Genomic DNA, 27963 nt, shown 5'->3' on the forward strand with positions numbered 1-27963 from the left:
TGTCCTGTCCCAGGTGTGTCCCCATCCTGTCCCTGTCCCAGGTGTGTCCCTGTCCTGTCCCCATCCCAGGTGTGTCCCTGTCCTGTCCCAGGTGTGTCCCCATCCTGTCCCTGTCCCAGGTGTGTCCCCGTCCTGTCCCCATCCCAGGTGTGTTCCTGTCCCTGTCCCAGATCCAGCTGTGCCCTGGGATGTCAGCTGTCCCACATGTGTCCCTGTCCCTGTCCCCATCCTGGGATCTCTCCATGTGTGGGATCAGCCAGGCCAGGCCTGTCCCTCGGTGTCACCTGCGTGTCCCTTGGTGTCCCCTAGATGTCCCAGGCATCTCTCAGTATCCCCTGGGTGTCCCTCATTGTCCCCTGAGTGTCCCTCACTGTCCCTTGGTGTCCCTCAGTGTCCCCTGGAGCTCTCTGGGTGCCCCCTGAATGTCCCTTTGCGTCCCTCAATGCCACCCAGAGTTCCCAGAATGTCCCCTGCTTGTCACCAGTGTCCCCTCAGTGTCCCCAAAATGCCACAGGGACCTGGCATGTCCCTGGGTGTCTCATTGTCCCCTGGCCTGTCCCCAAAGACCCCTGGGGTGGCCCCTGAGCCTGTCCCCAGTGTCCCCCGATGTCCCCATGGGTCATGGTGCCCCTTCAGGCTCGGTGTCATCATTGTCCCCAATGTCCCTGTGGGTCTCTGAGGTGTCACCTCAGGCTGTCCCCAGTGTCACAGTGCCGCTGATGCCACCTCAGGCTCGCTGTCACTGCTGTCCCCAGTGTCCCCAGTGTCACGGTGCCGCCGGTGCCACCTCAGGCTTGCTGTCACTGCTGTCCCCAGTGTCCCCAGTGTCACGGTGCCGCCGGTGCCACCTCGGGCTCGCTGTGACTGCTGTCCCCCGTGTCCCCAGTGTCACGGTGCCGCCGGTGCCACCTCAGGCTCACTGTCACTGCTGTCCCCAGTGTCCCCAGTGTCACGGTGCTGCTGGTGCCACCTCGGGCTCGCTGTCACTGCTGTCCCCCGTGTCCCCGATGTCCCCCGGGCTCAGGGCGAAGGGCGGGGGCAGCTCCTCGTCCGAGGAGCCCAGCGAGTCCTCGTCCCCCAGGCAGCGCGAGCCCAGCGGCACCGAGCCCAGCGACAGCGGCGCCCGCAGCAGCCGCAGCTGGGGACAGGGAAGGGACAGGGAGGGGACAGAGGGACAGGGACAGGGACAGGGAGGGGACAGAGGGAGAGGGACAGGGAGGACAGGGACAGGGGGACAGGGAGGGGACAGGGAGGGGACAGAGGGACAGGGACAGGGACAAAGGGGACAGGGACAGGGGGGACAAAAGAGACAGAGACAGAGAGGGGGGACAGAGAGGGGACAGAGACGGGATAGGGACAGGGATGCAGGAACAGAGAGGGGGGGACAGAGAGGGAACAGAGACAGAGGGGGACAGGGACAGAGGGACAGGGACAGGGACAGAGGGACAGGGGGACAGCGACAGGGACAGGGACAGAGAGGGGACAGAGAGGGGACAGGGACAGAGAGGGGACAGAGAGGGGACAGGGACAGGGACAGGGACAGAGAGGGGACAGGGACAGGGACAGGGAGGAGAGGGGACAGGGACAGAGACAGAGGGGACAGGGACAGAGGGACAGGGACAGAGAGGAAAATGGACAGTGAAGGAACAGAGAGGGGACGGAGGGGACAAAGGCCAACAGGGAAGGGCAGGAGGGAGGGGATATAGGAACACATTGTCACCAGCTGTCCCCAGGCCACGTGGCACTGAGGGGACATCACTGGTGGCACTGGGGCCAGCCCGGGGGCCCCCCAGCAACTCTGGGTGCCACTCATGTGTCCCCAACCCCAACCCCTGTCACCTCCCCCCGTGCCCCTGGATGCCACCCACATGTCCCCCAATATCCCCAGTGTCCCCAACGTCCTCGATGTCCCTGATGACCCCAATTCCCCCAATGTCCCAATGTCTCCAATGTCCCTGATGTCCTCAATGTCCCCAACAACACCAATGTCCCCATGATCCCCACTGTCCCCAACATCCCCCATGTCCCCCCAGTGCCCCCAATGACCCCAACACACACATACACAACATCCCCAGTGTCTCCAACATCCCCAACGCTCCCGCTGTCCCCATGTCCCCCCAGTGTCCCCATGTCCCCCCATGTCCCCATGTCCCCCCACTGTCCCCATGTCCCCCCACTGTCCCCATGTCCCCAAGTCCCACCTCGGCCTTCAGCTCCCGGATGTGTCCCCTCAGGTGCCGGATGTACTGCGCAGCGTCCGAGTGCTCCAGCTGCCCCTGCAGCCGCCCCTCCTCCCGCTGGGGACACGGGGACACGGGGACATGGGGACACGGGGACACCAGGGGACACGGGGACACAGGGGACATGGGGACACAGGGGACATGGGGACACAGGGGACATGGGGACACAGGGACACCAGGGGACATGGGGACACAGGGGACATGGGGACACCAGGGCACACTGCAGCCACCTGGCCCCTCCTGTGTCCCCGTGTCCCCTTCACATCCCCATGTCCCCCATCCCTTCCATGTCCCTGATGTCCCCATGTCCATGTGTCCCCTCCGTGTTCCCTCAATGTTCCCAATGTCCCTGCATGTCCCCCATGTCCCCAACGTCTGCAACATCCCCCCAATGTCCCCAGTGTCCCCATGTTTCCATTGTCCCCAATGTCCCCATGTCTCCACTGTTCCCAGTGTCCCCATGTTTCCATTGTCCCCAATGTCCCCATGTCTCCACTGTTCCCAGTGTCCCCCCAGTGTCCCCCATGTCCCCAGAGTCCCCATGTCTCCATTGTCCCCGATGTCCCCCCAATGTCCCCATGTCTCCACTGTCCCCATGTCCCCTCAATGTCCCCCATCTCCTCAGTATCCCCAATGTCCCCCCAGTGTCCCCACTGTCCCCAGTGTCCCCATGCCCGTACCTGGATCTCCAGCTCGGCCACGCGCTGCCGCATCTCTGCCAGGGCGGCCATGCTGTCGGCCTCGCGCAGCCGCACGGCCATCACCTCCTCCTTGCTCTGGGGACAGCGCTGTCACCGCGGGGACACCGGGGACAGCATGGGGACACCCGGGGACACCCAGGGACAGCACGGGGAGAGCCCAGGGACAGCATGGGGAGAGCCCAGGGACAGCCCAGGGACACCTGGGGACAGCATGGGGACACCCGGGGACACCCAGGGACAGCACGGGGAGAGCCCAGGGACAGCATGGGGAGAGCCCAGGGACAGCCCGGGGACAGCATGGGGAGAGCCCAGGGACATCATGGGGAGAGCGCAGGGACAGCCCAGGGACCGCCCAGCGACACCGGGGACAGCATGGGGACAGCCCGGGGACAGCCCAGGGACAGCACGGGGAGAGCCCAGGGACAGCATGGGGAGAGCCCAGGGACACCCAGGGACACCTGGGGACAGCATGGGGACAGCCCAGGGACACCTGGGGACAGCATGGGGACATCCCAGGGACACCCGGGGACAGCATGGGGAGAGCCCGGGGACAGCATGGGGAGAGCACAGGGACACCCAGGGACACACGGGGACAGCATGGGGACACCCACTGGACACCCCAAGGGACACCCCCAGGACAGCCCTGTCACCAGGGACAGAGTGGGGACACCCCAGGGTACCTCACAAACATCTTGGGGACACAACAGGCACAGCCAGGGACACCCTGGGGACACCCCATGGATGCTGGGGACATCCTGGGGACACTCCAGGGGCACCCCAGGACACTGTCCAAGACAATCCCAATTGCTGATATCCCAAATGTTCCCAGTGTCCCCAAAGTCCCTGATGTCCCCGAGTGTCCCCAGTATTTGCAATGTCCCCACTGTCCCTCCTGCTCCCAAGGTGTCCCCAGAGTGTCCCTGCTGTCCCCAGTGTCCCCTGTCACCTTGCACTGTGCCTCGGTGTGTTTGCGGTGGCTCTCGCTGAGCTGTGCCTGCAGCCCCTGGCTCTGCGCGGCGGCGGCGCGGAGCTGCTCCCTGAGCCCGGCACAGGTCTGCTCTGCCCGGCCTAGGACTGAGCGCTGGATCCGGCCCTGGAGCGGGATTAAACTGGGATTAACCCGGGATAAACCTGGGATTGAACTGGGGTTAAACTGGGATTGAACTGGGATAAACCCAGGCCCTGCTCCCTGAGCCCGGTGCAAGTCTGCTCTGCCCGGCCTAGGACTGAGCGCTGGATACGGCCCTGGAGGGGGATAAACCCGGGATTAACCTGGGATAAAACTGGGATAAACCTGGGATAAACCCGGGATTAACCTGGGATTAACCTGGGATTGAACTGGGGTTAAACTGGGATTGAACCAGGCCCTGCTCGCTGAGCCCGGCACAGGTCTGCTCTGCCCGGCCTAGGACTGAGCGCTGGATCCGGCCCTGGAGGGGGATAAACCCGGGATTAACCCAGGATAAAGCTGGGATTAACCCGGGATAAAACTGGAATAAACCCGGGATTAACATGGGATAAACCCAGTCCATCCCAGTCTGTCACCTGTGTCTCCAGCTGCAGCACCCTCTCTCTCAGCGCTCTCAGCTCCGTTCCCAGTCCCTCCCAGTTCAATCCCAGTGCTCCCAGTCTGTACCTGTGTCTCCAGCTGCAGCACCCTCTCTCTCAGCGCTCTCAGCTCCATTCCCAGTCCCTCCCAGTTCAATCCCAGTGCTCCCAGTCTGTACCTGTGTCTCCAGCTGCAGCACCCTCTCTCCAGCGCTCTCAGCTCCATTCCCAGTCCCTCCCAGTTCAATCCCAGTGCTCCCAGTCTGTACCTGTGTCTCCAGCTGCAGCACCCTCTCTCTCAGCGCTCTCAGCTCCTGGCTCTGGCTCTCCCGCAGCTGCACCCCCAGCACCTCGCGCAGCGCCCGCGGCTCCTGCCAGCGCCCGCACACCTGGCGGGGACACGGGGTCAGTGGGGGACACCTGGGACACACCCTAGGGACACACCTGGTGACAAAACAGGTGTCCCCCAGGTCACTCAGGTGTCCCCAGTGTCCCCTCTCACCTGCCAGGTGTCCCCCAGGTCACTCAGTGCCAGCTCCTGCAGCTCCTCCTGCAGCCGAACCACGCTGGAGTCATCGGGGAGCAACGGCTGGCGCTGGGGACAGGGACAGGGACAGGGACAGAGGGACAGAGGGACAGAGGGACAGGGACACAGGGACAGGGACAGGGACATGGGGACAGGGACAGAGGGACAGGGATAGAGGGACAGAGGGACAGAGGGACAGGGACAGAGGGACACAGGGACAGAGGGACAGAGGGACAGAGGGACAGGGAACAGGGACAGGGATGGGGACAGAGGGACAGGGACAGGGACAGGGATAGGGACATGGGGACAGAGGGACAAGGGACAGGGACAGGGGTATAGGGACAGGGACATGGGGACAGGGTACAGGGGACATGGGGACAGGGAGACATCAGTGGGGGACCTTCCCAGTCCTTGTCCCCAGAGCCACCCATGGGACCCTCCCTGTCCCCAGTGTCCCAGTGTCACCTGCTCCATGTGCAGGACCTTGTCCCTCATCTCTTTGAGCGCTCCCTGTCCCCAGTGTCCCCAGTGTCCCCCCAGTGTCACCTGCTCCATGTGCAGGACCTTGTCCCTCATCTCTTTGAGCGCTCCCTGTCCCCAGTGTCCCAGTGTCACCCCAGTGTCCCCAGTGTCACCTGCTCCATGTGCAGGACCTCGTCCCTCATCTCTTTGAGCGCTCCCTGTCCCCAGTGTCCCAGTGTCACCCCAGTGTCCCCAGTGTCACCTGCTCCATGTGCAGGACCTTGTCCCTCATCTCTTTGAGCGCTCCCTGTCCCCAGTGTCCCAGTGTCACCCCAGTGTCCCAGTGTCACCTGCTCCATGTGCAGGACCTTGTCCCTCATCTCTTTGAGCGCTCCCTGTCCCCAGTGTCCCCAGTGTCACCCCAGTGTCCCCAGTGTCCCCAGTGTCACCTGCTCCATGTGCAGGACCTTGTCCCTCATCTCTTTGAGCGCTCCCTGTCCCCAGTGTCCCCAGTGTCACCCCAGTGTCCCAGTGTCACCTGCTCCATGTGCAGGACCTTGTCCCTCATCTCTTTGAGCGCTCCCTGTCCCCAGTGTCCCAGTGTCACCCCAGTGTCCCCAGTGTCCCCAGTGTCCCAGTGTCACCTGCTCCATGTGCAGGACCTTGTCCCTCATCTCTCTGAGCGCTCCCTGTCCCCAGTGTCACCCCAGTGCCACCCCAGTGTCACCTGCTCCATGTGCAGGACCTTGTCCCTCATCTCTCTGAGCGCTCCCTGTCCCCAGTGTCCCCAGTGTCACCCCAGTGTCCCCAGTGTCCCAGTGTCACCCCAGTGTCACCTGCTCCATGTGCAGGACCTTGTCCCTCATCTCTTTGAGCGCTCCCTGTCCCCAGTGTCCCCAGTGTCACCCCAGTGTCCCCAGTGTCCCCAGTGTCCCCAGTGTCACCTGCTCCATGTGCAGGACCTTGTCCCTCATCTCTTTGAGCGCTCCCTGTCCCCAGTGTCACCCCAGTGTCCCCAGTGTCCCAGTGTCACCTGCTCCATGTGCAGGACCTTGTCCCTCATCTCTTTGAGCGCTCCCTGTCCCCAGTGTCCCAGTGTCACCCCAGTGTCCCCAGTGTCACCTGCTCCATGTGCAGGACCTTGTCCCTCATCTCTTTGAGCGCTCCCTGTCCCCAGTGTCCCCAGTGTCACCCCAGTGTCCCCAGTGTCCCAGTGTCACCTGCTCCATGTGCAGGACCTTGTCCCTCATCTCTTTGAGCGCTCCCTGTCCCCAGTGTCACCCCAGTGTCCCCAGTGTCCCAGTGTCACCTGCTCCATGTGCAGGACCTTGTCCCTCATCTCTTTGAGCGCTCCCTGTCCCCAGTGTCCCAGTGTCACCCCAGTGTCCCCAGTGTCACCTGCTCCATGTGCAGGACCTTGTCCCTCATCTCTTTGAGCGCTCCCTGTCCCCAGTGTCCCCAGTGTCACCCCAGTGTCCCCAGTGTCCCAGTGTCACCTGCTCCATGTGCAGGACCTTGTCCCTCATCTCTTTGAGCGCTCCCTGTCCCCAGTGTCCCCAGTGTCCCCAGTGTCACCCCAGTGTCCCAGTGTCACCTGCTCCATGTGCAGGACCTTGTCCCTCATCTCTTTGAGCGCTCCCTGTCCCCAGTGTCACCCCAGTGTCCCCAGTGTCACCCCAGTGTCACCTGCTCCATGTGCAGGACCTTGTCCCTCATCTCTTTGAGTGCTCCCAGCGTTTCGCTCTCGCGCAGCCGCGAGCGCTCCAGCTCCGTCTCCAGGTGCGCCACGAACTCCTCGGTCAGCCGGGGGTTACCCTGTCACCGATGGCACCAAGTGTCACCAAATGTCACCAGGTGTCACCAAATGTCACCAAACATCATCAGCCACGAACTCCTCGGTCAGCCGGGGGTTACCCTGTCACCGATGACACCAAGTGTCACCAAATGTCACCAGGTGTCACCAAATGTCATCAAACATCATCCCCCATCAGCCATGACCTCCTTGGTCAGCCGGGGGTTACCCTGTCACAATGGCACCAAGTGTCACCAAATGTCACCAGGTGTCACCATCTGCAGGCTCTGGGATTGTGCTCTGTGCCACTCAGGTGACAGTGTCACACAGTGACAGTGACACACACAGTGACAGTGTCACACACACAGTGACACACACAGTGACACACAGTGACAGTGACACACACAGACAGTGACAGTCTCACACACAGTGACACACACAGAGTGACACACAGTAACACACAGTGACAGTGACACACACTGACAGACAGTGACAGTGTCACACACAGTGACACACACAGAGTGACACACAGTGACACACAGTGACAGTGACACACACTGACAGACAGTGACAGTGTCACACACACAGTGACACACAGTGACACACACAGAGTGACACACAGTGACACACAGTGACACACAGTGACAGTGACACACACTGACAGACAGTGACAGTGTCACACACACAGTGACACACAGTGACACACACAGAGTGACACACAGTGACAGTGACACACACTGACAGACAGTGACAGTGTCACACACACAGTGACACACAGTGACACACAGAGTGACACACAGTGACACAGTGACACACAGTGACAGTGACACACACTGACAGACAGTGATAGTGTCACACACAGTGACACACACAGAGTGACACACAGTGACAGTGACACACATTGACAGACAGTGACAGTGTCACACACACAGTGACACACAGTGACACACACAGAGTGACACACAGTGACAGTGACACACATTGACAGACAGTGACAGTGTCACACATACAGTGACACACAGTGACACACACAGAGTGACATACAGTGACACACAGAGTGACACACAGTGACAGTGACACACACTGACAGACAGTGACAGTGTCACACACACAGTGACACACAGTGACACACAGAGTGACACACAGTGACACAGTGACACACAGTGACACACAGTGACACACACTGACAGACAGTGATAGTGTCACACACAGTGACACACACAGAGTGACACACAGTGACAGTGACACACACTGACAGTGACAGTGTCACACACACAGTGACACACAGTGACACACACAGAGTGACACACAGTGACAGTGACACACATTGACAGACAGTGACAGTGTCACACACACAGTGACACACAGTGACACACACAGAGTGACACACAGTGACACACAGTGACACACAGTGACAGTGACACACACTGACAGACAGTGATAGTGTCACACACACAGTGACACACAGTGACACACAGTGACAGTGACACACCTGCAGCTCTCTGATGGTGCTCTGTGCCACCCTCAGGCTCTCGGTGGCCGCGCTCCAGCGCTGTCACACAGTGACACACAGTGACACACACAGTGACAGTGTCACAGTGTCACACAGTGACAGTGACACACCTGCAGCTCTCTGATGCCACCCTCAGGCTCTCGGTGGCCGCGCTCCAGCGCTGTCACACAGTGACACACACACAGTGACACACACACACACAGTGACAGTGACACACCTGCAGCTCTCTGATGGTGCTCTGTGCCACCCTCAGGCTCTCGGTGGCCGCGCTCCAGCGCTGTCTCACCAGCGCCAGCTCCCGCCGGATCACGTCGTTCTCCTCGGCCTCCTGCGCCCGCGTCACCTGGCCCTGGGGACATTGGGGACACTGGGACACTGGGGACATTGGGGACACTGGGGACATTGGGGACACTGCTAACATTGGGGACATTGGGGACACTGGGGACATTGGGGACATGGGGACAGTATCACCTCCTGCGCCCGCGTCACCTGGCCCTGGGGACAGTGGGGACACTGGGGACACTGAGGACATTGGGGACACTGGGGACACTGGGGACATTGGGGACATTGGGGACATGGGGACAGTATCACCTCCTGTGCCTGTGTCACATGGCCCTGGGGACAGTGGGGACAGTGGGGACAGTGGGGACATGGGGACAGTATCAGCTCCTGTGCCTGTGTCACCTGGCCCTGGGGACAGCAGGGACATTGGAGACACTGGGGATATGGGGACAATAGGGACATTTGGGGACATTTGGGACAGTGTCACCTCCTGTGCCTGTGTCACCTGGCCCTGGGGACATTGGAGTCATCGGGGACCAAAGAGACATCTGGGATATTGGGGACATTGGGGACTTTGAGGACAATGGGGACACTGGGGGGTACTGGGGGCAGTGTCACCTCCTGCCACCATGGCAGAGCCAGCAGGGCTGTGGAGAAATTCAGGGGACAGGGAGGTGACACTGGGGGACAGGGAGGTGACACTGGGGACAGGGAGGTGACATTGAGGTGACACTGGGGACAGGGAGGTGTCACCACCCCCGTGGGAACCTCCAGAGCCATTTTTCCTTTCCCCCATCCCAAATTCCATCCAAACTCCTCCAATCGCTGCTTTTCACCCAAATTTACCCAAAATCCCCCAAATCCCAAAATTTCCCAAATTCCCCCCAGTTCCCGCCCCCAGGTGCTCGGGAGCCTCTGGAAAAGCAGGAAAAAAAAGGTGGAAAAAGGGAAAATTCACCCCAAAAATGAGGCTGGGGGAGGGGAGGAAAAGGAGGAATAGAAAATGGGGGGAAAAAGGGGAAAATTGGGAAAAATGAGGGAAACGGGAGAAGGGGCAGTACCTGGATGAGGCGATCGGCCAGGGCCGCGCTCTCCTGGGGGGGAGGGGACAGAGGCAGAGCCGGGTCAGGGACAGCGACAGCGACAGCGGCGACAGCGACAGCAGCGACAGCGAGAGAGGCAGCGAGCCCCGCCCCCACCCGGCACCGAGCCCCGCCCCCAGCCCCGGAATTCCCGAAATTCCCAAAGATTCGGGCACGGACAGAGGGTGTGGTCGGAAAATGTGAGATTTTGGCTCAAAATCGTGAGATTTTACATCAAAAATGAGGGATTTGAGCCCAAAATTTGGGGATTTTGTCCCTGAATGGGGAGATTTTACTTCAAAATGAGGGATTTTGGTTCAAAATGAGATTTTGTCCCTAAATGGGGAGATTTTGTCCAAAAGAGGGGGAGAGGATTTTTGGGTTGGTTTTTTTTTTTCTTTACAGCTTTTTTAGGGTTCCATGCATTTTTAAATTTTTTTTTTTTAATACATTTTGGGTTCCACGCAGAGTTTTGGGTTTTTTTTGGGGTCCCCCCGGGGGTTTTTTGGGGTCCTCACCTTCTCCAGGGTCTCGATTCGCTGCTTCAGCAAACGATTCTCTGAACGGAGACGCTGCGGGGACAGAGGGACAGGGAGGGGACAGAGGGACAGGGACGGGACAGAGGGACAGGGAGGAGACAGAGGGACAGGGAGGAGACAGAGGGAGATTAGCCCAGGAAAGGGGAGGGGATGTCCCCAAGTGTCACTGACTTTGGGGACAGCTGGGGACAATCTGGGGACAGCCAGGGTGGCTCAAGTGACCCTGGGGTGGCCCAAAGTGTCCCCAAGGTGCCCTGCATGTCCCCAGGTGTCCCCAGGGTCTCACCTTGATCTCGATCTGTTCCTCCATCTCTTTGCTCTTGAGGGCGGCGTATTCCTTCTCCAGCCTGGGGATGGGGACAGGTGGGGACAGGGATGGGGACAGGTGGGGACAGGGACATGGTAACAGGGAGGTGACACAGGAAGGTGTCCCCTGGTGTCCCCCGGTGTGCCCTGACCTTTTCATCTTTTTGGGGTTGTACTTGACCTGGCAGGCGCGCAGGGATGGTGACAGTGATACAGTGACAATGACACAGTGACACAGGGAGGTGATACAGTGACACAGTGACACAGGGAGGTGATACAGTGACACAATGACACAGGGAAGTGACACAGTGACACAGGGAAGTGCCCCCTGACCTTTTCATCTTCCTGGGGTTGTACTTGACCTGGCAGGCGCGCAGGGATGGTGACAGTGATACAGTGACACAGTGACACAGGGATGGTGACACTGACATGGTGACAGTGACAATGACACAGGGATGGTGACACTGACCTTTTCATCTTCCTGGGGTTGTACTTGACCTGGCAGGCGCGAAGGGATGGTGACAGTGACATAGTGACACAGGGAGGTGACAGTGACATGGTGACAGTGACACAGGGAGGAGACAGTGACATGGTGACAGTGACTGACACAGGAAGGTGCCCCCTGACCTTTTCATCTTCCTGGGGTTGTACTTGACCTGGCAGGCGCGCAGGGATGGTGACAGTGATACAGTGACAATGACACAGTGACACAGGGAGGTGATACAGTGACACAGTGACACAGGCAGGTGATACAGTGACACAATGACACAGGGAAGTGACACAGTGACACAGTGACACAGGGAGGTGACACTGACATGGTGACAGTGACAATGACACAGGGATGGTGACACTGACCTTTTCATCTTCCTGGGGTTGTACTTGACCTGGCAGGCGCGCAGGATCAGCGTGTCGGGGCAGGAGTCGAACTGGTGCGGGATCACCTTCTGGAAATACTGCGGGAGCAAAGGCGGGTCACACGGACTGGGGACAGTCACACCAACAGCTGGGGACAGCCACACCCAGCTCAGCAACAGCTGGGGACAGCCACACCCAGTTCAGAAACAGCTGGGTACAGCCACACCCAGTTCAGCAACAGCTGGGGACAGCCACACCCAGTTCAGAAACAGCTGGGGACAATCACACCCAGTTCAGCAACAGCTGGGGACAGTCACACCCAGTTCAGAAACAGCTGGACAGCCACACCCAGTTCAGAAACAGCTGGGTATAGCCACACCCAGTTCAGCAACAGCTGGGGACAGTCACACCCAGTTCAGCAACAGCTGGACAGCCACACCCAGTTCAGAAACAGCTGGGGACAGTCACACCCAGTTCAGAAACAGCTGGGGACAGCCACACCCAGTTCAGAAACAGCTGGGGACAGCCACACCAAATTCAGCAACAGCTGGGGACAGCCACACCCAGTTCAGAAACAGCTGGGGACAGCCACACCCAGTTCACACAAAATCGGGGAAAATTAGCTCAAACTGGGGAAAATTCACGCCAAATTGGGGAAATTTGCACCAAATTCACCCTGAATTGGGGAAATTCGCATCAAACCGTCCCAAAACCGTCCCACTGGCCAAATTCACCCCAAATCCATCCCACTGAATAAATCCACCCCAAATCCATCCCACTGACCAAACCCATCCCAAAATCCTTCCCATTGATCAAACCCATCCCAACCCCACACCAATCCCACCCCAGCCTGGTTGCCCGTGGCCAGCCCAGCCCATCCCTGTGGCCAGCCCAGCCCATCCCTGTGGCCAGCCCAGCCTATCCCCATGGCCAGCCCATCCCCATGGCCAGCCCATCCCCATGGCCAGCCCATCCCCGTGGCCAGCCCAGCCCATCCCCATGGCCAGCCCAGCCTATCCCCATGGCCAGCCCATCCCCGTGGCCAGCCCATCCCTGTGGCCAGCCCAGCCCATCCCATCCCCATGGCCAGCCCATCCCCGTGGCCAGCCCAGCCCATCCCCATGGCCAGCCCAGCCTATCCCCATGGCCAGCCCATCCCCGTGGCCAGCCCATCCCCATGGCCAGCCCAGCCCATCCCCATGGCCAGCCCATCCCATCCCCATGGCCAGCCCATCCCCGTGGCCAGCCCATCCCACCCCTGTGTCCAGCCCAGCCCATCCCTGTGTCCAGCCCAGCCCATCCCTGTGTCCAGCCCAGCCCATCCCCGTGGCCAGCCCATCCCACCCCTGTGTCCAGCCCAGCCCATCCCTGTGTCCAGCCCAGCCCATCCCCGTGGCCAGCCCAGCCCATCCCTGTGTCCAGCCCATCCCCATGGCCAGCCCAGCCCATCCCTGTGTCCAGCCCAGCCCATCCCCATGGCCAGCCCAGCCCATCCCTGTGTCCAGCCCAGCCCATCCCCGTGTCCAGCCCATCCCATCCCTGTGTCCAGCCCAGCCCATCCCCGTGTCCAGCCCAGCCCAGCCCCGTGGCCGTACCTGGGACATGCCCTCCATGTCCAGCTGCACCAGCTCGGCCTGGTTGAACTGCAGCAGCGCCATCCCCACGCGGAACACGATCTCCAGCCCCTGCCGGTCAGCGCCCGTCAGCGTGGCCACCAGGGGGCCACCGTGGCCACCACAGGCCAGCTTGGCCACCAGGGGGCCACCATAGTCACCATGGCCACCACAGAGCCACCACAGGCCACCATGGCCACCACAGAGCCACCATGGCCACCAGGGGGCCACCATGGCCACCACAGGGTCACCATGGCCACCACAGAACCACCACAGGCCACCATGGTCACCATGGGGCCACCATGGCCACCACAGGGCCAGCTTGGCCACCAGGGAGCCACCATGGTCAGCACAGGGCCACCACGGGACCACCATGGCCACCACAGGGCCACCATGGCCACCACAGGGCCAGCTTGGCCACCAGGGAGCCACCATGGTCAGCACAGGGCCACCACGGGACCACCATGGCCACCACAGGGCCACCATGGCCACCACAGGACCAGCTTGGCCACCAGGGGACCACCATGGCCACCACAGAGCCACCACAGGCCACCATGGCCACCAGGGAGCCACCATGGTCAGCACAGGGCCACCACGGGACCACCATGGCCACCACAGGGCCACCATGGCCACCACAGGACCAGCTTGGCCACCATGGGGCCATCATGGTCAGCACAGGGCCACCATGGCCACCACATGGCCAGCTTGGCCACCATGGCCACCACAGGGCCACCGTGGTCACCACGGGGCCACCTCAGGTCATCCTGGGGTCACCTGACTCATCCCCAGGGCTGCTTTTTAGATTTGGGTCCACCCCAAAATTTGAGGGATTTGGTTCCCACCCCAAACCCATTTCTGAGGGATTTGGTCAAACACCAAATTTTGAATTATTTGTTTCTCTCCAAGCCCCAAAGTTTGAGGAATTTGGTTCCATCCCAAATTTTTAGGAATTTGGTCAAACCCAAATCCATTTTTGAGGTATTTGATTCCCCCCAAACCCCAAATTTTGAGTGACTTGATTAAGCCCAAACTCATTTTTGAGGGATTTGCTCAAACCCAACCCAATTTCTGAAGAATTTCATCCATCCCAACCCCAAATTTTGATGATTTTGATCCATCCCAATCCCAGATGTTGGGGTACCTCGTACACGAAGACGTCGAGGACGATTTCACCCCAAACTCAATTTTTGAGGGATTTACTTAAACCCAAACCCATTTCTGAGGGATTTTGACCCCCCCAGCCCCAGATTTTGGGGTGAGAGAGGCCAATTTTGGGGTACCTCGTACATGAAGATGTCGAAGACGCGCGTGGCCACGGGCAGGGGGAAGGTGGTGAGGAACAGGGTGAGGAACCAGGAGGAGGCGTACATGGAGGTGAGGAAACTCTGCGAGCGGAAATGCACGTTCAGCTCGGGCAGCTGCTCCTGAAAACGGGGAAGAAATGGGAATTTGGGGAAAAAATGGGGGTTTGGGGAAAAAAACATGGATGTGGGGGGAAAAATGGGAATTTGGGGGAAAAAAATGGGGATTTGGGGGCCATGGAGGTGAGGAAACGCTCGAGCGGAAATGCACGTTCAGCTCGGGGAGCTGCTCCCAAAAATGGGAAAGAAATGGGAATTTGGGGGAAAAATGGGAATTTGGGATAAAAAACATGGATTTGGGGGTAAAAATGGGAATTTGGGGGAGAAAAATGGGGATTTGGGGGCCATGGAGGTGAGGAAACGCTCGAGCGGAAATGCACGTTCAGCTCGGGGAGCTGCTCCCAAAAATGGGAAAGAAATGGGAATTTGGGGGAAAAATTGGAATTTGGGATAAAAAGCATGGATTTGGGGGTAAAATGGGAATTTGGGGGAAAAAAATGGGGATTTGGGGGCCATGGAGGTGAGGAAACTCTGCGAGCGGAAATGCACGTTCAGCTCGGGCAGCTGCTCCTAAAAATGGGAAAGAAATGGGAATTTGGGGGAAAAATGGGAATTTGGGGGAAAAAAATGGGGATTTGGGGGCCATGGAGGTGAGGAAACTCTGCGAGCGGAAATGCACGTTCAGCTCGGGGAGCTGATCCTAAAAACGGGGAAGAAATGGGAATTTGGGGGAAAAATGGGAATTTGGGATAAAAAGCATGGATTTGGGGGTAAAAATGGGAATTTGGGGTTGAATGGGGGAAAAAATGGGGATTTGTGGGGCCATGGAGGTGAGGAAACGCTCGAGCGGAAATGCACTTTCAGCTCGGGGAGCTGCTCCTAAAAATGGGAAAGAAATGGGAATTTGGGGGAAAAAATGGGGGTTTGGGGAAAAAACCATGGATGTGGGGGGAAAAATGGGAATTTGGGGGAAAAAAATGGGGATTTGGGGGGCCATGGAGGTGAGGAAACGCTCGAGGGGAAATGCACGTTCAGCTCGGGGAGCTGCTCCTAAAAATGGGAAAGAAATGGGAATTTGGGGGAAAAATGGGAATTTGGGGAAAAAAACATGGATTTGGGGGTAAAATGGGAATTTGGGGGAAAAAAATGGGGATTTGGGGGCCATGGAGGTGAGGAAACGCTCGAGCGGAAATGCACGTTCAGCTCGGGGAGCTGCTCCTAAAAACGGGGAAGAAATGGGAATTTGGGGGAAAAATGGGAATTTGGGATAAAAAGCATGGATTTGGGGGTAAAAATGGGAATTTGGGGTTGAATGGGGGAAAAAATGGGGATTTGGGGGGCCATGGAGGTGAGGAAACGCTCGAGCGGAAATGCACTTTCAGCTCGGGGAGCTGCTCCTAAAAATGGGAAAGAAATGGGAATTTGGGAAAAATAACATGGATGTGGGGGTAAAAATGGGAATTTGGGGTCAGGTTCAGGGACAGAAATGGGGATTTGGGGTCAAGTTTGGGGATAAAAATGGGAATTTGGGGGGAAAAATGGGAAGTTGGGTTTGGGGGAAAAATGGGGCTTTCGGTTTGGATTCAGGGTCTGAAATGGGGATTTGGGGATTTGGGGTTTGGGGATTTGGGGTGCTTGGGGATTTGGGATTTGGGGATTTGGGATTTTGGGATTTCGGGTCAGATTTGGGGTGCCTGTGCCCACCTGCAGCAGGAACTCGAACTGGTAGATGCAGAGCCCCAGCTCGGCCGTGCTGGGCGGGATTTGGGGATTTGGGATTTGGAGATTTGGGGATTTGGGATTAGGAGTTTTGTGGTTTGGGGATTTGGGATTTGGAGATTTGGGGTTTGGGGATTTGGGGTGCCTGTGCCCACCTGCAGCAGGAACTCGAACTGGTAGATGCAGAGCCCCAGCTCGGCCATGCTGGGGCAGGATTTGGGGATTTGGGATTTGGAGATTTGGGGTTTGGGGATTTGGAGATTTGGGATTTGGGGATTTGGGGATTTGGGATTTGGAGATTTGGGATTTGGGGTCAGGTTTGGGGTGCCTGTGCCCACCTGCAGCAGGAACTCGAACTGGTAGATGCAGAGCCCCAGCTCAGCCATGCTGGGCGGGATTTGGGGATTTGGGATTTGGAGATTTGGGATTTGGGGATTTGGGATTTGGAGATTTGGGATTTGGGGTGCCTGTGCCCACCTGCAGCAGGAACTCGAACTGACAGATGCAGAGCCCCAGCTCGGCCATGCTGGGCGGGATTTGGGGATTTGGGATTTGGAGATTTGGGGTTTGGAGATTTGGGATTTGGGGATTTGGGGATTTGGGATTTGGGGATTTGGGGTGTCCCTGCCCACCTGCAGCAGGAACTCGAACTGGTAGATGCAGAGCCCCAGCTCGGCCATGCTGCGGGGGGGATTTGGGATCTGGGGTCAGATTTGGGATTTGGGGATTTGGTATTTTGGGATTTGGGGTCAGGTTTGGGGTGTCTCTGCCCACCTGCAGCAGGAACTCGAACTGGTAGATGCAGAGCCCCAGCCCGGCCATGCTGGGCGGGATTTGGGGATTTGGGATTTGGAGATTTGGGGTTTGGGGATTTGGGATTTGGAGATTTGGGGATTTGGGATTTGGGGATTTGGGATTTGGAGATTTGGGATTTGGGGATTTGGGATTTGGAGATTTGGGATTTGGGGTCAGGTTTGGGGTGTCCCTGCCCACCTGCAGCAGGAACTCGAACTGGTAGATGCAGAGCCCCAGCTCGGCCATGCTGGGGGGGATTTGGGGTTTGGGGATTTGGGATTTGGAGATTTGGGGTTTGGGGTTTGGGATTTGGGGATTTGGGATTTGGAGATTTGGGATTTGGGGTCAGATTTGGGGTGCCTGTGCCCACCTGCAGCAGGAACTCGAACTGGTAGATGCAGAGCCCCAGCTCGGCCATGCTGGGCTTGAAGAGCTCCCGCAGCCGGTACTCCTGCATCAGGCGCACGAAGACGCTGAACGCCTCCTCCTCGGGCATCTGGCACAGAATTCCCAGAAAAAAAATTGGGAATTGTCAAAAGAAATATCAGGGATTGGCATCAGAATCACAGAACTCCCATCAGAGTCCTGGTATTCCCAACAAAAATCCCGTAATTCCCATGGAACTGAGGGAATTCCCACCGAACGCTGAGCGCCTCCTCCTCCGGCATCTGGGACAGAAATTCCCAGAAAAAAATTGGGAATTGTCAAAAGAAATATCAGGGATTGGCATCAGAATCCTGGGATTCCCACTGAAATCCCAGGAATTCCCATAAAAAACCTGGGAATTGCCATTAAAATCCTGGAATTGCCAACAAATGCTGAGTGGCTCGTCCTTGGGCATCTGGGGCGGAAAAATCCGGAATTCCCAAAAAAAATACTGGGAATTGTCAGCAAAACCTTGGGAATTCCCATCAAAACCCTGGAATCCCCAGGAATTTATAAAAAAACCCCAGGAATTCCCACAAAAACCTCCCCAGTTCCCATCAAACCCACAGAATTCCCAGAAAAACCGAGAATTCCCAAAAACCCCAGAACTCCCAGAAAAAAAAAAACAGAATTGCAAAAAAACCCCTCCAAAATTCCCAGAAGAATCCCCTGGAATTCCCAGAAACCACCCCCCCACAAAATTCCTAGAAAATCCCAGAATTCCCAGAAAAATCCTGAAATTCCAAAAAACCCCTCTAAAATTCCCAAAAAAACCCCCCAGGAATTCCCACAAAAACCTCCCCAGTTCCCATCAAACTGGCAGAATTCCCATCAAACCCCCCAGAATTCCCAAAAAAACCCCAGGATTCCCAGGGTGCAGCTGCATTCCCACCTGCATGAGCAGCAGTCCCACGATGAAGGCGCTGCCCTGGCAGTAACCGACCTCCCGATCCACCAGCGAGTAGGCCTGGGGACATTCCCAAAATATCCCAAACAATCCCAAAAATTCATGGATTTGGGAAATGAGAACACCCAAAAAAATCCCCCCAAACAATCCATGGATTTGGGGAATGGGAACATCCCAAAAAATCCCCAAAAATTCCATGGATTGGGGAAATGGGAGCATCCCAAACAATCCCAAAAATCCTGTTGCTGTCCCACCTCAGATCCCTGTCCCTGTGCCACCCCCATGTCCCCAGATGTTGGTGTCACCTCCATGACGTTGAAGAGCTCCTCCTGTCCATGTCCCTGTCCCACTGCCACCCCCATGTCCCCGTGTGCCCAGATTTTGGTGTCACCTTGATGAGTTGAACAGCATCTCCTGACCCTGTTCCTGTGCCACCCCAGATCCATGTCCCAGTGCCACCCCCAAGTCCCTACGTCCCCAAAGTGTCACCTTCATGACACTGAAGAGCACCTCCTGTCCCTGTCCATGTCCCTGTCCCACCCCAGGCAGTGTCCCCATGTCCCTGTCACCTTCATGATGTTGAAGAGCACCTCCTGTCCATGTCCCACCTCAAGATCCCTGTCCTGTCACTTCCCTGTCCCCATGTCCCTGTCACCTTCATGACGTTGAAGAACACCTCCTGTCCGTGTCCCTGTCCCTGTCCCAGTGCCACCCCAGGCAGTGTCCCCAAATCGGTGTCACCTTCATGATGTTGAAGAGCACCTCCTGTCCCTGTCCCTGTCCCTGTCCATGTCCCTGTCCCACCCCAGACTCGTGTCCCCATGTCCCCATGTCCCTGTCACCTCCATGACGTTGAAGAGCACCTCCTGGCCCAGGCTGTCCCTGTCCCTGTCCCACCCCAGATTTGTGTCCCCATGTCCCTGTCACCTTCATGACGTTGAAGAGCCCCTCCTGGCCCAGGCTGTCCCTGTCCCAGCCCAGATTTGTGTCCCCATGTCCCTGTCACCTTCATGACATTGAAGAGCACCTCCTGGCCCAGGCTGTGCCTGTCCCACCCCCATGTCCCTGTCCCACCCCATGTCCCCAAAGTTTGGTGTCACCTTCATGACGTTGAAGAGCACCTCCCAGCCCTGTCCCTGTCTCACCCCCATGTCCCCATTTCCCTGTCACCTTCATGACGTTGAACAGCACCTCCCAGCCCTGTCCCTGTCTCACCCCCATGTCCCCATGTCCCTGTCACGTTCATGACGTTGAAGAGCCCCTCCTGGCCCAGGCTGTCCCTGTCCCAGCCCAGATTTGTGTCCCCATGTCCCTGTCACCTCCATGACGTTGAAGAACACCTCCTGTCCCTGTCCCTGTCCCTGTCCCAGTGCCACCCCAGGCAGTGTCCCCAAATCGGTGTCACCTTCATGATGTTGAAGAGCACCTCCTGTCCCTGTCCCTGTCCCTGTCCCTGTCCCTGTCCCACCCCAGACTTGTATCCCCACATCCCCATGTCCCTGTCACCTTCATGACGTTGAAGAGCACCTCCTGGCCCAGGCTGTCCCTGTCCCTGTCCCAGCCCAGATTTGTGTCCCCATGTCCCTGTCACCTTCATGACGTTGAAGAGCCCCTCCTGGCCCAGGCTGTCCCTGTCCCACCCCAGACTTGTGTCCCCATGTCCCCATGTCCCTGTCACCTTCATGACGTTGAAGAGCACCTCCTGGCCCAGGCTGTCCTGGCCCTTGAAGAAGTCGTGCTCGGGGTAGGTGCGGGCGATGTCCCTGCGGATGAGGCGCTCGCAGGGGGAGCTCATGCGCAGCAGCTCCGAGTACTGAGCCTTGAGCGGCAGCTCGGCCGCGCTGCACAGCAGCTGCCACACGATGGCGCGGAAGTGCTGCGGGATGCCCTTCCTGATCAGCTCCTGGGGACAGAACCCCAAATGTGATCCTAAACGTGACCCCAAACCCCAAACGGGACCCCAAACCCCAAACGGGACCCTAAACAGGACCCCAAACCCCCCCTGTCCCCGCCCCAGGGCACAGCAGCTGCCACACGACGGCGCGGAAGTGCTGCGGGACGCCCTTCCTGATCAGCTCCTGGGGATCAGAAATGTAACCCTAAATGGGACCCCAAAACCCCAAACCCATCCTATTGACCCCAAACGGGACCCCAAAACCCCAAACGGGACCCCCCTGTCCCTGCCCCAGGGCACAGCAGCTGCCACACGATGGCACAGAAGTGCTGCGGGATGCCCTTCCTGATCAGCTCCTGGGGACACACAGACCCCAAATGTGATCCTAAACGTGACCCCAAACCCCAAACGTGACCCCAAACCCCAAACGGGACCCCCCTGTCCCCGCCCCAGGGCACAGCAGCTGCCACACGATGGCGCGGAAGTGCTGCGGGATGCCCTTCCTGATCAGCTCCTGGGGATCAGAAATGTAACCCTAAATGGGACCCCAAAACCCCAAACCCATCCTATTGACCCCAAACGGGACCCCAAAACCCCAAACGGGACCCCAAACCCCCCGTGTCCCTGCCCAGGGCACAGCAGCTGCCACACGATGGCACAGAAGTGCTGCGGGATGCCCTTCCTGATCAGCTCCTGGGGAAAGGGGGATCCTAAATGTGAACCTAAACATGACCCCAAACCCCAAACGGGACCCCAACCCTCCTTGTCCCTGCCCCAGGGCACAGCAGCTGCCACACGATGGCACGGAAGTGCAGCGGGACGCCCTCCCTGATCAGCTCCTGGGGATCATAAATGTAACCCTAAATGGGACCCCAAAACCCCAAACCCATCCTATTGACCCCAAACGGGACCCCAAAACCCCAAACGGGACCCCAAACCCCCCGTGTCCCTGCCCAGGGCACAGCAGCTGCCACACAATGGCACAGAAGTGCTGCGGGATGTCCTTCCTGATCAGCTCCTGGGGACACACAGATCCTCAATGGGACCCTAAATAGGACCCCAAGCCCTAAATGGGACCCTAGACTCCAAATGGGACCCCAAATGGGACCTCTAACCCCAAACGTGACCCCTCATGTGGGATGGTTCAAAGCAGACCAAGCCATGAACTTGTGTTGGACAAATCCATCCCAAAACGTGTCCAGGTGACCAAATCGGCCCCAAACGTGACCCAGTGGGATAAATCCATCCCAAACCACAAGAAATTGGCCAAATCCATCCCCAAAAAAAATGACTTTTTGGGACAAATCCATCCCAAAATTCATCCTATTGGACAAAGTCACCCCAAAACTCATCCCACTGGATAAACTCACCCCAAAACACAGCAAACTGGATAAATCCACCCCAAAACTCATCCCACTGGATAAACTCACCCCAAAACACAGCAAACTGGATAAATCCACCCCAAAACTCATCCCACTGGACAAACCCATCCCAAAACACAGCAAACTGGATAAATCCACCCCAAAACTCATCCCACTGGATAAACTCACCCCAAAACACAGCAAACTGGATAAATCCACCCCAAAACTCATCCCACTGGACAAACCCATCCCAAAACACAATGAATTGGACAAACCCATCCCAAAAAAAAATGATCTTTTGGGATGAATCCATCCCAAAACACAACAAATTGGACAAACCCACCCCAAACCATGATGAACTGACCAATTCCACCCCAAACTGGCCAATTCCAGCCCAAAACTCATCCCATTGGATAAATCCACCCCAAAACTCATCCCTTTGGACAAACCCATCCCAAAAAATGACCTCTTTGGGATGAATCCATCCCAAAACACAATGAATTGGAGAAATCATCCCCAAAACACAATGAACTGGACAAACCCATCCCAAAAACGACCTCTTGGGATGAATCCACACAAAACACAATGAACTGACCAATTTCACCCCAAACTGGCCAATTCCACCCCAAAACTCATCCCATTGGACAAAGCCTCCTCAAACCACCCCAAACTGACCAATTCAGCCCCAAAACTCATCCCATTGGACAAAGCCTCCTCAAACCACCCCAAACTGGCCAATTTCACCCCAAAATTCATCCCATTGGACAAACCCTCCTCAAACCACCCCAAACTGGCCAATTTCACCCCAAAACTCATCCCATTGGACAAACCCTCCTCAAACCACCCCAAACTGGCCAATTCCACCCCAAAACTCATCCCATTGGACAAACCCTCCTCAAACCACCCCAAACTGGCCAATTCCACCCCAAAATTCATCCCATTGGACAAAGCCTCCTCAAACCACCCCAAACTGGCCAATTTCACCCCAAACTGGCCGATCCCCCCCCAAAACCCAACCAACTGACCGATCCCACCCCAAACCAGGACGAATTGACCGATTCCAGCCCACGCCCGCCGGACCTTGAGCAGCTTCTCCTTCTTCCTCCTCCACTCGTCCCACTCGTTGACGATGCGGCCCCAGAGGATCCAGGTGTCCTCCTCCAGGTGGCCCAGGTTGGACGAGGCCGAGGAGCTGGAGACCAGCGAGGAGCCGCTGCTGCGGCGCGAGCCGTTCACCGAGCGCAGCGACTTGGAGTCTGCCTCCAGCAGCCTGGGGTAAAACCGGGCCTAAAGTGAGCCTAAACTGAGCCTGGAGTGAGCCAGGGCTGAGCCTGGAGTGAGCCTGAACTGAGCCTGAACTGAGCCAGGACTGAGGCAGCACTGAGCCGTTCACCGAGCGCAGCGACTTGGAGTCGGCCTCCAGCAGCCTGGGGTAAAACCGGGCCTAAAGTGAGCCTAAACTGAGCCTGGAGTGAGCCAGGGCTGAGCCTGAACTGAGCCAGGGCTGAGCCAGCACTGAGCCGTTCACCGAGCGCAGCGACTTGGAGTCGGCCTCCAGCAGCCTGGGGTAAAACCGGGCCTAAAGTGAGCCTAAACTGAGCCTGGAGTGAGCCTAAACTGAGCCTGGAGTGAGCCAGGACTGAGCCTGGAGTGAGCCTGAACTGAGCCAGGACTGAGCCTGAACTGAGCCAGGGCTGAGCCAGCACTGAGCCGTTCACCGAGCGCAGCGACTTGGAGTCTGCCTCCAGCAGCCTGGGGGTAAAACCGGGCCTAAACTGAGCCTGGAGTGAGCCTGGACTGAGCCTGGAGTGAGCCTGAACTGAGCCTGAACTGAGCCAGGACTGAACCTGGACTGAGCCGTTCACCGAGCGCAGCGACTTGGAGTCTGCCTCCAGCAGCCTGGGGTAAAACCGGGCCTAAAGTGAGCCTAAACTGAGCCTGGAGTGAGCCTAAACTGAGCCTAAAGTGAGCCTGAACTGAGCCAGGACTGAGCCTGGACTGAGCCGTTCACCGAGCGCAGCGACTTGGAGTCTGCCTCCAGCAGCCTGGGGGTAAAACCGGGCCTAAAGTGAGCCTAAACTGAGCCTGGAGTGAGCCTAAACTGAGCCTGGAGTGAGCCTGAACTGAGCCTGAAGTGAGCCTGAACTGAGCCAGGACTGAACCTGGACTGAGCCGTTCACCGAGCGCAGCGACTTGGAGTCTGCCTCCAGCAGCCTGGGGTAAAACCGGGCCTAAAGTGAGCCTAAACTGAGCCTGGAGTGAGCCAGGGCTGAGCCTGAACTGAGCCAGGACTGAACCTGGACTGAGCCATTCACCGAGCGCAACGACATGGAGTCTGCCTCCAGCAGCCTGGGGGTAAAACCGGGCCTAAAGTGAGCCTGGAGTGAGCCTGGAATGAGCCAGGGCTGAGCCTGGAGTGAGCCTGAACTGAGCCTGAACTGAGCCAGGACTGAACCTGGACTGAGCCGTTCACCGAGCGCAGCGACTTGGAGTCGGCCTCCAGCAGCCTGGGGGTAAAACCGGGCCTAAAGTGAGCCTAAACTGAGCCTGGAGTGAGCCAGGGCTGAGCCTGGAGTGAGCCAGGACTGAGCCTGAACTGAGCCTGAACTGAGCCAGGACTGAACCTGGACTGAGCCGTTCACCGAGCGCAGCAACTTGGAGTCGGCCTCCAGCAGCCTGGGGGTAAAACCGGGCCTAAAGTGAGCCTAAACTGAGCCTGGAGTGAGCCTGGAGTGAGCCTAAACTGAGCCTGGAGTGAGCCAGGGCTGAGCCTGGAGTGAACCTGGAGTGAGCTTGGAGTGAGCCTGGACTGAGCCTAAACTGAGCCAGGACTGAGCCGGTTCTGCTCCTCGAGCTTGGCCAGCAGCTGCAGAAATGGAAATATTCCCTGAAATCCATCCCAAAAATGGAAATATTCCCTGAAAACCATCTGAAAAATAGAAATATTCCTCCCAAATGACCCCAAAAATTGAAATACTCTCCCCAAAACAGCCCCAAAAATCAAACTATTCCGCCTAAAACGACCCCAAAAATGGAACTCCTCCCCCCAGATGCCCCCAAACACGGAAATATTCCCTGAAATTCCCGAATTCCCGCTTGCTGACCGGTTCTGCTCCTCCAGCTTGGCCAGCAGCTGCAGCTCGCCGGGGCTCAGGCGCTCCTCGGGGCTCGGCCGCTCCCCCGGCGCCGCTCCCGGCTCGGGCCCGTCCCCGCCCTCGCTGCTCGGGGAGCTCTCGGGGGAGGCCATGCCGGGGATCACCTGCGGGCGGGCACGGGGGAAATTCAGTGTTTGGGGACAAAAATTCACAGCTGGGGACAAAAAATGTCACATCTAGGGACAAAACGTCACAGCTGGGGGGCAAAATGTCACAGCTGGGGGGCAAAATCCGGAATTTTGGGAACAAAATCCTGCATTTTGGTACCAAAATGTCACATTTAGGGATCAAAATCTCATCTTTGGGGAACTAAATGTCACATTTCAGCTCCGAAATTTCATTTCTCAGGGCCAAAATTTCACATCTCAGCCCCAAATCCTGCATTTCAGCACCAAAATGTCACATTTAGGGATCAAAATTTCACATTTAGGTAACAAAATGTCACATTTAGGGATCAAAAATCCCACATTTCAACCCAAAATCCTGCATTTCAGCACCAAAATGTCACATTTATGGACATTTATATACAATATGAATTTATATTTTATAATATTATATATATTATAATTATATATATTACAATTATATATAACTATAAATAATAATTATATATAATTATATAATATATAATATATATAATATATATAAAATATATATGTAATTACATAACATATAATAATATATATAATAATTATATATTATATATATTATATATTATATATATAATTATATTTATATATATAATATATATAATACTATATATTATAAATGTATATGTATATATTTATGTATATATAGATGCATTTATATATTAATAAGAAATTCCATATTTGGGGAAAAAAATGTCACATTTGGGGACCAAAATTTCACATTTAGGGAACAAAATCTTACATTTCAGCACCAAAATCGTGCATTTTGGTACCAAAACTTGGGGTTTCAGCCCAAAATTCCACATTTCAGCCCCTAAGAGCCACATTTAGAGAGTAAAATCCCACATTTAGGGACAAAATGTCACATTTAGGGACCAAAATCCCACATTTAGGGAACAAAATGTCACATTTAGGGGAGTAAAATCCCACATTTAGGGAACAAAAAGTCACATTTAGGGATGAAAATCCTGCATTTAGGGACCAAAAATGTCATATTTAGGGAGCAAAATTTCACATTTGGGAACAAAATCTGCATTTTGGTACCAAAATCCCAATTTAGAGACCAAAATCCTGCATTTGGGACCAAAAATGTCACATTTAGGGAACAAAGTCCCAAATTTAGGGACACAATCCCACATTTGAGCACCAAAGTCCTGCATTTTGGTACCAAAATTTGGGGTTTCAGCCCAAAATTCCACATCTCAGCACCAAAATGTCACATTTCAGCCCCCAAATCCCACATTTTGGTACCAAATTTTCACATTTAGAGACCAAAAACCCATAATTGGGGAACAAAATCTCACATTTAGGGACAAAATTTCTCATTTAGGGAACAAAATCTCACATTTCAGCCCCAAATCCTACGTTTCAGAACTAAAAGTTCACATTTCAGCCCCAAAATTCCACCTTTCAGCACCAAAATGTCACATTTCAGCATAAAATTCTGCATTTGGGGGACAAAATCCTGCATTTCAGCACCAAAATGTCACATTTAGGACCAAAATCCTACATTTAGGGATCAAAATGTCACATTTAGGGATCAAAATTTCACATTTCAGCCCCAAATCCACGTTTCAGCACCAAAATCCCACAATTAGGGACAAGAATGTCACATTTAGGGAAAAAAAATGTCACATTTAGGGAACAAAATCCCAGATCTAGGGGGAAAATTCGACATTTCAACACCAAAATGTCACAGTTTGGGAACAAATTCCTGCATTTTGGTACCAAAATGTCACATTTAGGGATCAAAATCCCACAATTAGGGATCAAAATTTTACATTTCAGCAGCAAAATCCCACAATTAGGGACCAAAATATCACATTTAGGGGAAAAAACCGTCACATTTTAGCATAAAAAGTCAAATTGAGGGAAAAAAATTTCACATCTAGGAAACAAAATCCTGCATTTCAGCCCCAAAATGTCACATTTAGGGGAAAAAATGCCCTCAAAGGGAAGAGATCCCAACATACCCACAAGGGGGAGGTCAGGGGAAAAAAAAAAAAAAAAAAAAAAAAAAAAAAAAACCAAAAAAAAAAAAAAAAAAAAAAATCAAAAACAAAGGGAGTGACCCCAAATTTCTCCAAAAATGGGGGTGACCCCAAATTCCCTCAAAAAATAGGGGTGACCCCAAAGCCCTCACAAACGGAAGAGACCCCAAAATCTCCACAAAGGGGAGGAGGGAGGGGGTCAGGCAAAAAAAAAAAAAAAAAAAGGGGTGACCCCAAATTTCTTCAAAAATGGGGGTGACCCCAAATCCCCTCAAAAAAATGGGGGTGCTCCCTCAAAGGGGGGGATCCCAAGCGCCCCTCAGGGCTGTTCCCCCTCACGAAAAAGGGCGGGAAACCCCAACCCTCACTGGGGGGCGCCCCCATTTTCCCCTCAGGGCGGCGATGCCCCGCCCCCCATCCCCTCACGGCTGAGGGGACACCCCGCCATTGTTCGATGACAGCCCCTCCATGGCTCCCCCCGCCCCTCGTACCTGCGCTCCGCGGCCATGGCGACCCCCGCCCGCCCTCCCGGGGGGGCTCCGCGCCGATCGCCCCTCACGGGCAGCCCCGCGCCCGCCGCCATCGCGGAGCCGCCGCCGCCGCCCCGGCCGGCACTGACTGACAGCGGGGCGGCCCCTCGGCCAATCAGAGCTCGAGTTCCGCGTCTGGGCCCGCCCACCCGCCGCGTCTTAGCCAATCACAAGCCCCGCCTGCCGTCTCGCTAATGAATGAATTGCGCAATACCG

At 56.2% G+C, this 27963-nt stretch overlaps 1 protein-coding gene across 1 annotated transcript; it reads right to left on the reverse strand.

Moving 5' to 3' along the window:
• Positions 1–201: 201 nt before the first annotated feature.
• LOC130263096 (EVI5-like protein) lies at positions 202–27820 on the reverse strand. Its single transcript, XM_056510576.1, has 21 exons — positions 27709–27820; positions 25027–25181; positions 23003–23192; positions 20346–20570; positions 18653–18727; positions 17705–17830; positions 14740–14883; positions 13442–13531; positions 11847–11944; positions 10972–11032; positions 10665–10718; positions 10126–10158; positions 9000–9131; positions 7164–7292; positions 4992–5084; positions 4759–4878; positions 3888–4034; positions 2921–3016; positions 2202–2297; positions 519–1138; positions 202–294 (listed from the first exon to the last, which is right to left on the reverse strand). The coding sequence occupies exons 2-20, from the start codon at positions 25167–25169 to the stop codon at positions 950–952; spliced, it is 2241 nt and encodes a 746-aa protein (XP_056366551.1). The 5' UTR covers positions 25170–25181; positions 27709–27820; the 3' UTR covers positions 202–294; positions 519–949.
• Between the last annotated feature and the right edge of the window lie 143 nt (positions 27821–27963).

The sequence above is a fragment of the Oenanthe melanoleuca genome, chromosome 25 (genome assembly GCF_029582105.1).
Source record: "Oenanthe melanoleuca isolate GR-GAL-2019-014 chromosome 25, OMel1.0, whole genome shotgun sequence".
NCBI lineage: Eukaryota > Metazoa > Chordata > Aves > Passeriformes > Muscicapidae > Oenanthe > Oenanthe melanoleuca.